This window comes from Nicotiana attenuata, chromosome 1 (assembly GCF_001879085.1).
Source record: "Nicotiana attenuata strain UT chromosome 1, NIATTr2, whole genome shotgun sequence".
In the NCBI taxonomy this organism is placed as follows: Eukaryota; Viridiplantae; Streptophyta; class Magnoliopsida; order Solanales; family Solanaceae; genus Nicotiana; species Nicotiana attenuata.
In genome coordinates, this window is record NC_031989.1 from 35,602,824 (window position 1) to 35,614,873 (window position 12,050).

At 35.2% G+C, this 12,050-nt stretch overlaps 1 protein-coding gene across 6 annotated transcripts; it reads left to right on the plus strand.

Annotated features, from left to right (window-relative positions):
• On the plus strand, window positions 379–10,612 carry LOC109224597 (F-box/FBD/LRR-repeat protein At3g26920-like). Of its 6 annotated transcripts, none has more exons than XR_002067727.1 (3): window positions 379–1,588; window positions 1,711–1,912; window positions 9,645–10,064. XR_002067727.1 is itself a non-coding variant. In XM_019389153.1 (3 exons), exons 1-3 carry the CDS (start codon window positions 1,570–1,572, stop codon window positions 10,321–10,323), a joined length of 462 nt encoding a protein of 153 aa, XP_019244698.1. In that variant the 5' UTR covers window positions 1,474–1,569; the 3' UTR covers window positions 10,324–10,612. The 6 variants fall into 6 exon arrangements, 3 of the variants coding, with proteins under 3 accessions (XP_019244698.1, XP_019244705.1, XP_019244712.1); XR_002067729.1 differs by having other exon boundaries at window positions 380–1,588; window positions 1,750–1,912; XR_002067733.1 differs by having other exon boundaries at window positions 380–1,588; window positions 1,764–1,912.

The following is a 12,050-nucleotide window of genomic DNA, read 5'->3' on the forward strand; positions in this document are numbered from 1 at the left end:
ATATATGTATAAGTTTGAAATAGCTCCTATAGGTGTAATTACTCCTATAGGTGTAATTATAAATTTGAAATAGCTACTCCTATAGTCGGTTTGGTTCGGTTTTTTTTTTTCTGATTAAAACCAAAACCAAACCAAATTTGATCGGTTTTTAAAATTCAAAACCAAAACCAAACCAAACAAAAAAGTATCCGTTTTTTCGGTCTATTTGGTTTGGTTCAATTTTTCGGGTTTTTATGGACACCCCTATCAATGGACGTGAATAATTTACTAAATTTCTATATTTACATATACTAAAGTTGAAAAAAGAAAGTGGGAAGTACCATAACGTTTTTCTCGACTGTGAGTCTGTAACATAAATTTTTATTTTTTTCAAAGTTCAAACCCTACTTAATTTTGGGGAAACCTTCACGTATTTTTTTTCCTTCCCGAAAGCGGGAAAACCCTTACACAGGGTCCCAAAAATGTCTCTGTCGTTCTCTTCTCTCTACCATGGGCTCATACAGACTGTTGCCCTTTAATTCCGGAGATGTATTTGAAGAAACCCATTCTTTAGTTTAGCAATCTGGGTACCATGTCGACATATCAAATCTTCTGAGGCAAGGTAATTTATTGGTAGTTTCTGCTTTTTAATTGAAAAGATATAATGGAAACATCTACGATAAAATCCAAGATTTCCGGAAGTACAAATGAAGGGATTGACAGAATAAGCTATTTGCCAGATGATATACTCCACACCATGCTTTCATCTCTCTGTATTTTTGATGTGCATCAGTTGCGTCTGTTGTCAAGAAGATGGAAATACATATGGGCTACTATGCCTAACTTGCACTTTGATATTGATACATTTTATTCAGAACGGCCTTATTGTGATTACACTACGGTTCAGAAATTCAAAGACTTTATCAATTGGGTCTTAATTTCCCAAAGCGCCAATATTAAACTTGTGCAGTTTCTTCTCTGTTGTGGCAATATTTTTGATAAGTTTGCTATTTTGCGATGGATTCATTTGACAACAAGGCGAAATGTTCAAGAGCTTGTATTGAGCTTTAATCTTGGTGAGCCGTTTGAGTTACCATATAGTCTAGTCACTTGTGAATCTTTGCAAGTTCTGAAATTATACTTATATGGTGATGTACTTAAACTGCCTAGTCATTTTGGATTTCATCAGCTGAAATTCCTTCATCTTGAGCGAGTCGAGTTATCAGACCAGCATTTGACAAGTTGCTTGTTCTCAAAATCCCATCTCCTCGAAACTTTGATCTTAGTAAATTTTAGTCTAGGACCCGTGACACTACTTGATATTGCTTCAACATCTCTTATTTATGTTGCTTTACGAAATGGTCATCATGATGTGAAGAGTTGTGGCAATTGTGAAGTCAAAATTTGTTGCCCCAATCTCAAGTTCTTCAAATATAAAGCTCCAATGCCAAAGGATATAATCGTCGAGAATCTCTTTTCAATAGAAGCTGTTTCCATCTTCTGTACTTATTTAAACAGCTCATTTGAAGAAATTGGCATACTTGTGCATAAGATGATGAAGCAGGTTCCTTCTATATCAGCCTTGAAGCTATGCATGCCCTCCATTTCGGTAAAGTTTCCTCTTTAAGTTAAGCATAAAAGGAAGTATTTTTTTAAAAGAAAAAGTCATTGGAAGAGCTTGTTGGTAGCTTTTCAATTAATTTCTTTACTAATGAAATTTTTATTTCTTAGTTTTCAAAAAACTCTCGTTTGTTTTTTGCTGCTGTAAAGTATGCATCATGCAGCTCGCACAGTAAGACTCTCTCCAGTCTCTTTTTATAAGCTGAAGTCCTTGAGACTGGACGTGGAAGTTGATGAAGAGTTAATGCAAGTTATGATATTATTGCTCAAGAGTTCTCCTAATCTGGAAGTTCTTAAATTGTGGTCCGATGAGGTAATGCTCGCCATCTTTTTCACTAATCCTTCTGTACAAATTCCGTTTCTTTTATATGGTAGTTGGTTGGAAGGACTTATAAGTAAAACTAGAGGTAGATTTACGTGAATGGATTCTTTCAAGAGCATAAGGTGGTGAAATTAGGCTTGAAAACGGACTCACTAAATTTTCCAAAGAAATGTTGATTTAATATTGCAATGTCATTGCAATAATGCTACGCTATAAACCTATATTCGAGTAATGTTAATTTGGTACAAGCATCAACTACGGCGTAACAAATGAAAAGGAAACCCTAACATTGAGAGAAGAGAGGAGAGAGATGAAAAACGTTTGAGAGAAAGATATGAGCTGGTCAAAATAATAATTGACCAAAAACCCATTCATTTCCCACATAATGTCCTTTTATATTTACAAGTATATGAAGGAGAAAAATACAAGTAAAAATATACAATACAAGTAATTGTATAACTGGACTGGTTCTCTTCAGTAAACACTAGTGGTCCAGTTGCTTTCCTTTGTTGGATTAGGCTTGAGACACACACTCGTTAGCACCCCCTTCAAGCTTGAGGGGGTGATACCACACCAAGCTTGGAAAGAATCTCATGATTAGGCTGCCCAGTGAGGGCTTTGGTCATAATATCAGCTAATTGATTCAAGGAAGAAACGTAATGAAGAGAAAGCAAACCGGAAGACAAGCATTGGCGGATATAATGACAATCAATTTCAATATGCTTCGTACGCTCGTGGAAAACAGGATTCTTAGCCATGTGTAAAGCAGCCTGTGAGTCACAAAAAACAAAGACTGGGCTGGTGATAAGTAAACCAAGATCACCCAAAAGTCTAACCAGCCAAGAAATTTTAGCAACCATTTTTCGAAGAGCCCGATATTCAGCTTCAGCAGAGGATAAAGAAATGGTAGGTTGCTTCTTACTCTTTCAAGAAACAGGGCTGCCACCAAGCGTAATATAATATCCGCTAACAGATTTGCGAGACACCACACAAGAAGCCCAATTAGAATCAGAGTATGCTAGAAGTGAAAAATCTGAAGAACTGGAGAGGAGAACACCTTGAGCAGGATCATTCATGAGATATAGAAGGACATGCAAAGCAGCCATCATATGAGAAACTTGAGGTTTTTGCAGAAATTGACTCAAATGTTACTGGAAAAGATATATCAGGTCTGGTGTTCTGCAAGAAATTCAGCTTCCCAACCAACCTTCTATATAAACTAGGATTAGAGAAAGTCTCCCCCATGTCCATAGTGAGCTTGACAGAAGGATCCAAGGGGGCCAAGACAGAAGAAAAGTGTTGACAATTGAACTCAGAGACAAGATCAGATGTGAACTTTTGTTGACTCATAATGTATCCTTGAGGATGAAGAGAGATCTCCAACCCCAGAAAATAATGCACTGAACCCAAATCTTTGATCTTAACCAAATAAGACTTTAAGGACTGCGTTTCAGATAAATCATTTCCAGCCAACAGGACATCATCAACATACACAGCCAAGACTACGTCTAGCCAAATATCAATATGGACTAATTGAAATGGGACAATAGAATGTATAACATTTTCAGGAAAAGGCAGTCTTTGTTGTCTAGCCATTGGACAAATAGAACACAAGAAAGATTGTTTAGGTGATATTTTGTTTGACAAATATATAACATTTTGTGTAAAGGTATATGCCCCAATCTTTGATGCCAAAACAAATCCACTTTATTAGAGGTAGATGTGTGATTACAAGAGACAACATCAACAACATGATCAACTAAATGACTAGTGTTAACAGAAGGAACAGAAACAGGTAAACTAACAGGTGAATGAGAAACATACATGGAAGTGGATGTGGCAAGAAAAAGATCAGCATCTTGATATAGGTAGGGGTGTTCATGGTTCGGTTTGGATCGGTTTTTTCCTTAAAAGAAACCAAACCAAGTAAGTCGGTTTTTCAAGTATTAGAACCAAACCAAACCAATTAAGTCGGTTTTTTCTCGATTCGGTTTATGTCAGGTTTTGTCGGTTTTTCGATTTTTTCGGTTATTTGTCGTTTTTTCTTAAATATAAGCCATACACTACCAAACACATATTCCGGCGACCACATTTTCAACTTAACACTATCAAATCAATTGCCATTTGAGAAATCTATTATTTACCAAGATATATTGATGATAATTGAATCAAATAGTGATGAATAATTTAAGGACTCAATTAAAAATATATTATTTTTAACATGAATTGGATTCTTACACTTAACAAAAGAAAACTACCAATGAAACTAGAATGTAAAGGTAAAGAACTATACTAAAAGTGCAAACTATTAACATTACCATTAAGTTTTTTAAACTTTGTATAAAAATATACATATATATAGGTGTAATAATAAATTTGAAATAGCTACTCCTATAGTCGGTTTGGTTCAGTTTTTTTCTGATTAAAACCAAAACCAAACCAAATTTAATCGGTTTTTAAAATTCAAAACCAAAATCAAACCAAACCAAAAAGTATCAGTTTTTCTGGTCGGTTTGGTTTGGTTCGATTTTTCGGGTTTTTATGAACACCCCTAGATATAGGTAGTACAACCTGCTTGCAGCCTTACCAATTTCCAGTGGCCTTTTCAGAGAAGGGCCTTATAAAGAACAAATTGATTTGGTAAATAAAGCTGAACAATCTAATTGACAGATGAGTTGATGTACAGAAATCAGATTGAATTGAAAGGAAGGAACAAGGAGGACATGGAGTAAGACTATATCATGTCTGAGATGTAAAGATCCAGTGGAAACTACTTTGGCTTTATATCCATTTGGCAAAGTGACAAAAAATGGTTTAGTTAAAGGTTTTACATTAAAGAGTAAGTGTTTATGTGGAGTTATATGGTTAGTTGCACCTGTATCTAATATCCAAGGATTTACATTTAACTGTGATGAAGCACATACATGAGAGTCCACAGAACTTACAGCATAACTACTAAACAAACCTGTAAAATATGCAAATGCAGTGTTGTCCACAATAGAATCATCATGAGCTGACCCAAAAGATAGTTGAGCCTGCTGAAATAGAGCTAGGAGATGTTGGTACTGCTCTTTAGTAAAACCATGAGCTGATGACTCGGAGAACTGTATAGTTGGAGTAGCATGTAGAGGTGTAGAGGGAGTGAAAGGAGGTTCAGTCTGAACACATGAAGCAGACTTCTTGTTCTTTGTGAACTTGAAGTCTGGAGGAAATCCATGGATCCTATAACATTTGTCCACAGTGTATCTAGGTTTCTTGCAATATTTGCAAGAAACATTTGTGTTAGACCTCCTGGATTCAAAATTCACCTTGTGACTGAAGGTCCTGTTCCCATTTGATGATCCAGGAGAAACTAGGAAGGAAGATGTATCTCTACAAAAACTTGGGATAGAAGAATGAGCTTCCTTTTGACTTTCATCATGTTGAAGAAGGGAATAAGCCTTGCTCATTGGTGGAAGAGGGTTCATCATCATAATAGCACTTTTTACAGTTGAATAGGAGTCATTTAAACCATATAAAAATTGGAATAATTTTTGATCTTCTATGAATTTGGGCAAGGCACCACAAGAGCATACAGGTCCTACATATGAGGAATAGATCACCCCAGAGGCTTCTCATCTTTGTAAAGTAAGATGCTATGTCAGAAGACCCCTGAGTACAGTGTTTTTGAGAGCGAGAAGCGCAAAAAAGCAATAGGGGCTCGCCTCGCTTCAAAAGCAAAGCGCAAAGCGAAGCGCACACTTCATTGAAGTGAAACGCAATTTTTAAAAAACATAATGTAAACATTGCAAAGACACAATATAAATAATCCAAAAATTCAATTCAAAAACTTTGGGACATTTTTAAATCCCTATTAATATAAGAAATACATAATCAAATAAACTGAAAATACATATAAAATTAATCAAATAAACTGAAAATATAACATATATATAATAATTAATTTTATAAACTGAAATACACATTAAAAAATTCAAATAAACTGAAAATATAACATATCATATATATATAATAATTAATTTTATAAACTGAAAATGCATATAAAATTAATCAAAATAATTGAAAAATAACATATATATAATAATTAATTTTATAAACTGAAAATACATATAAAATTAATCAAATAAATTGAAAATATAACATATATATATATATATATATATATATATATATAAAATTTATTTTATAAACTGAAGTACATATAAATTAATCAAATAAACTGAAAATATAACATAATATATAGTAATAATTAATTTTAGAAACTGAAACACACATCAAACAAATCAAATAAACTGAAAATATAATATATATATATATATATATATATATATATATATATATATATNAATAATATATATATATATATATATAATAATTAATTTTATAAACTAAATTACATATTAAAAGTAATAAATAAGAAGAATAAAAGGGGGGAAAAACCAACGCCTGCCCTAGCGCAGACACTGGTCGAGAAAAACTGAAAAAGAGGAGAGAGAAGAAGAAGAATAAAAGATGAAAAATTACCTAGAGGCTGAACCCTAGTTGGCTGCTGCTGGTAACGTTCATCAGAAGAAGAAGAAGAAAGAAGAATAAAAGAGAAAAATTACCTGAAGGCTGAACCCTAGTTGGCTGCTGCTGCTAACGCTCAATTTTTGGCAAGACAAAGAAGATCTTTTCACTTTGGGTCTGTTTTGTATAACAAAAAGAAAGACCCAAACTTTTTTCTTTTTCAAAATGGCCCCTCTTAACAGAAGTGAGCGCTTCTGCGCTTCTCGCTTCTGGGTCGCTTCTCGCTTTTTTGGCTGAAGCGATCGCTTCTGCTGGTCGTGTCGCTTCAGTAAGGAAAAAGCGACAGCTTCTCGCTTCGCCTCGCTTCGCGCTTAAAGCGACGAAGCGCTCGCTTTTCAAAACACTGCCTGAGTAGTAGAGTGGATTTCCCTTAGAAGTTGGATGTACTTAGACCCATTTGACTGCCCAAACCTATCATTGATGTCTTTCCAGACTTTCTTGGTAGTCCTAAAACACATCACACTAGTAGCAATCTCTCTAGACACTGAGTTTGTTATCCGGGCCTTGACCATGTCATTACATCTTTCCCAATACGCATAGTAAGGGGAATCTGATGTAGGCCGGGAGACTCTACCATCTACTAACCCTAGTTTATTCTTTGCAGAGAGGGAAGTGACCATACTACTTCATCAAAGTACAAAGCCAGACCCATTGAATGGCACATACACCAATTGACTACCAGGATTATCAGACGGGTGAATATAGAGAGGGTGAGATGGATCTAGTGAAAATGGAACAAAACCATCAGGAGTCGAAGACACATCATCATTATTCAGTATACTACCCATTCTCACACCCAATTAGAACGAATTCACAATACAAAAAATAAAAGTCGGCTGATAACAACAGAGGTAAAACGGAGATGCAATCAACAGAAAATCAACACATGCAAATAGGGGAGAATATACGGGCCTTCTTCTGAAATCCCGAAGAAGTAAGGTCTCGTCTAATCGCAAACCCTAGACATGATTTTTGCTCCCAAATGTAATGCCAGCTTTGTGAAAACCAAAAGTTTCAGAGAAGATATACCTCAACCAAGGATCGAAGTTGAAAAACCCCAAATTTCTCCGGTGAAAAAAAGGACAACACTGTTTCGACTACCTCTTACTTCAACCAAAACCAAAACAAGAAAAACTTACGGCAAGGGTACAATCGGAAGAGAGCTCACGATGAGAGGAATCTAGATCCCTGCTCTGATACCATGTTAATTTGGTACAGGCATCAGCTATGGCGGAACAAATGAAAAGGAAACCCTAACATTGAGAGAAGAGAGGAGAGAGATGCAGAAGGTTCGAGAGAAAGATATGAGCTGGTCAAAATAATAATTGACCAAAAAGCCATTCATTTCCCACATAATGTCCTTTTATATTTACAAGTATATGAAGGAGAAAAATACAAGTAAAAATATACAATACAAGTAAATGTATAACTGGGCCGGTTCTCTTCTGTAAACACTAGTGAGCCGGCTGCTTTCCTTCGTTGGATTGGGCTTGAGTCACACACTGGTTAACAAGTAAGGCAGACCCTCACAAGCAAAATTCCACTCACCAAAATAATAAACATGTCACGATGAAAGATGTAGGATTTGACTAATCGTCAGTTTGGCTTAGCTGAATTTAAGTTACTTTTAAGCACCAAGTGTTTAGAAGTACTTTTAAGTGTTGGACTGGTTTTATACACACAATTACGAGTTTGGATAGAATAAGTTGTTGATCGCGTTTACGTAAAGAGTCGTTCGTAACGCCCTTACAACCCCCCCCCCCCCCCCCCCCGTTTTTTTTTTTTTTAAATCACCGAAATATCCTTTAATCCGCTAACATTGTCAAGGAGTTGATTACCAAAAGATTTTAATTCTTAATTTATGCCAAAAAGAATGCCATATTTGGAAACAATTTACCTTTATGCAATAATTTATAGCCACACAAAATATATGTGCCTCATTTTACACCACAAGTTCAAAAGTCTTTTCTCTTTTCTTAAACTTCGTGCCCAGTCAAATAGGTTCACATAAATTGAAACAGAGTGAGTATATGTTTTAATTCACATTCAGTTTAAACTGATTCATGAAATAATTTTTGATAAATTATAAGTTATTTTTGAAGTGGTTGAATTAAAAAGATATATGTTCTTAATGTCTAGTAACTAGTAATATTTGGTTTTGCTATCACACAATCGTTTTTGAAGCCAACACAGGTACCGACATTGCAAAAAGATATTATTACATGAATCTTTTTTTCCAAGTATTACTTTAAACTTAAATGTAAAAAATTATTGCTGATTGATAATTTTTTATTGTTAGATACAACAACAACATACCCAGTAAAATCCCACTAGTGGGGTGTGGGGAGAGTAGAGTGTACGTAGACCTTACCCCTACCCCGAAAAGGGTAAAGAGGTTGTTTCCAGGAGACTCTCGGCTCAACAGGAGAGGCAATAATATCAGAAAAGAAACAAGAGAAAAGACATGTAACAACAAAAGATACTAGAAAGAAAATAACCACAACAAATAAGTGAAAGGACAATAACACAAAACTATGCAAAACAACAATGTGAATACAACAAAGACCACTAACAAACCTAAACGAAACTCTATTGTTAGATAGGTATGGATATATTATGCACTTATAAACAAAAGGTGGTTCAAATTAGTTTCCTTTGATCCTTACATGTTCGACTCATTCTGTAGAGAAGTGGACTTCTACCTGTCAATGTTGTTTGGAATTTCAGTTGATCTTAGGATTTCCTTTCATGCTATGAGTGGAAAGTCTGACAAGGTGATGTTATTCAGTAAGTTTTTGTATATGAGCAGTCACTCTTTTGTTGTATATTTTTTCTATGCGTCTTCTTGATGCCATTAAATGAAATTCTCTTACTTCATCAAAAAAAGAACTGAGATGATGTTACAACTTTAGGGAGCATTAAGTTGATAAATGAAGGAGAAATTGTAAATTTGGCCTCAATAGTATCTTGATTAAGAATAAGTTTGCCAGCAAATGCAACCATAGTATCTAAATTTGGTTCTAAGCTGAGCTTGATTGCAAAGACAACTTACTCAAATTAATTCATTTCCTTTGTAAAGAAAAAGATGCATAATTGACCCCGGCAGATTCTGGAAATAAACTCATTCCAATGCTAGAATTTCTATTGTTTTCAGGCGCAAGAGATCAGGTAAACAGGGATCATTAGGATAAATTTACCTGGATTAATGAGGGGATAGATGTTTTAGATGACCTGAGATGAGTAAGATGTTCGGTGGATGGATGGCATGGTTTGAATAGTATTTACCACGGTGTGAAACATGAACAGATCACGAGAAATCACTATTGAATGAGTGACTCCAAGGGATAAAAGAAAATTTTCAATGAGAAGGAAATGGTGCAAATCATTTTGATAGTGAATCTTGTTTGACATTTTCGCTTCTAATGGAGGAAATGGTTGCTTATGCTGCTGAATGTTTGCTTATTGTTATTTTTTGTTTTTTCAATATAATACTGTGCTCGAGGAAGTGGTTTCTCCTCTGACTCTCAAGTGTCTGCTAGAATGATGGAGGCTGGAGTGAGAATTGGCAGATGTGCGATCCTGATGAAAGCATTGTGTGCTTGGAATCTCATTTAAAGTCAATTCAGTTGACTGGTTTCAAATATGAAGAAAACGAGATCGAACTACTAAGGTTTTTTCTGAAGAATGCACGAGTGTTGGAAAAACTGACAATTGTTTGGGAGAGCTATGCTCATAAATCAGAAGAGGCAGCAGAGGAGGTTTTGAAGTTACCTAGAACACGTTGTTTTGGCATTCCTCGATACCAAGCCCAGGAGGAAAACAAGACCTCGTAACTGGTACAACAGATATTAAAATTTACTCAGACTTGGGAGATGATTATTTTGATTATTGGATGTACTCTTATTGAGATTTCTCTTAAAGATCCAAGTCAGAACCCCACTGTATAAGAAATTACATAGGACCTTGATATTTATGAAACTTCTATGGCTGTTTTGCCTTTCGTATTTGAACTGCTACAATGTACTAGGAAGGTCGTGTCTTATTTCTACTGTAAGGTATCAAGCAGGATATGGTTAACTTCATTTACAAGTGTCAAAGGAACAATTATGATGCTTCAGCATACCAATGTTTTCGCTAGCACTATTTCTTCTCACACTGTTTGGTCTGAAATCTATATGGGCTGCTTGCTATTATTGTGAGTGGTAGAGATCCAATTTTCATCAGCTCAATCTGGCAAGAGACTTTCTTTCTGTTTGGGGTGCAACTTCATACTTCTTCAACATATCGACTGCTTGCTATTATTTGGTCTGAAATCTTTATCGACTGCTTGCTGTTATTGGATGTGTTTGTGTTGATTCTCCTCGTGACTGGGTTAAATACCTTCTAGTCTGGTAGGCAATTTCAAGTGGGAGACTGTTGTGTGTGTTTCCCCCCCAGAAGTTGCAACACTACAGAAACTTTTCCTTGTTCATAAACCTATTCATGAACTCTCTTTTAAATACTTTGGATCATATCATGTGTTGCTCAAGGAACAATCGCCAACAACCGAGCTTCAACTTCCTCAAGAAGTGGATGTACATCCTTATTTTCCTATTTCTTAGTCCAAGGGCGGTTTTTGCTCTTCCTTCTCATATTATCGATCCTCCTGCGAATGATTTAGCTCATCCACTTTTTACCCACCAGTAAAGTCTGTCTTACCCAAAAGAGGCAATAGGCAGTGGCTCAACATATATGGATTAAATAAAGGATTAGTTACCTCCTATAGTAAAGGGGTTGATGCCTTATTTATTTTAAATAAATACCCTTTTAAAAAATTATATTCCATAGCTACCTTTTGACTTTTTATAGCCAAATATATATTTATGGTCACCTCCTACCCTTAAGCCATAAAATAAGCTTTGTATTATTTTTCTCTCTCATATCCCCTCAAATTTCTCCTATCCTCTACCCCATATCTCTCTCTATTTGCATCGACTTTCTGTTACACGCCCTAAAAAGCAGATGCAGAAAATGTACTCATCTGCGTATCTCCGTAGGATGGTTTTTTTGGGATTGCACTGTATATTAGGCCATGACTGCATCACTGGTTTTCGAGAGCAGACTGAAGGAACGAAAAAACATTGATAAAGTCAACACCATATTCTTTATGGTCAAGATGTGAGATCAGTTTTCTGCTGGGACTTAGTGTGATATGTAAACAATTGGGTGCTATTATATTCATACTATGTTTTTTAATGGTTGAAAATTCCATAGCTAATATTGTTTTTTATTGAACATAGACGACGGAGTTGGGGGCTGAGCAACTTGAATTTTCTGTTAATATATTTCAATATATCTCGCTGTATTTCATTGTATTCATTGTCTTTTTTATCATTGTGTTTCAATGTATCTCGTTGTATTCTATGTATTTCATTGTATTCATTGTCTTTTTCTTCATTGTATTTCAGTGTATCCTGCTGTATTCTATGTGTTTCATTGTATTTACTGTCTCGCTTTATTCCATGAATGTATTCATATGTTTTTTTTGTATTAATATAATTTATGTATCTAGATGTATATA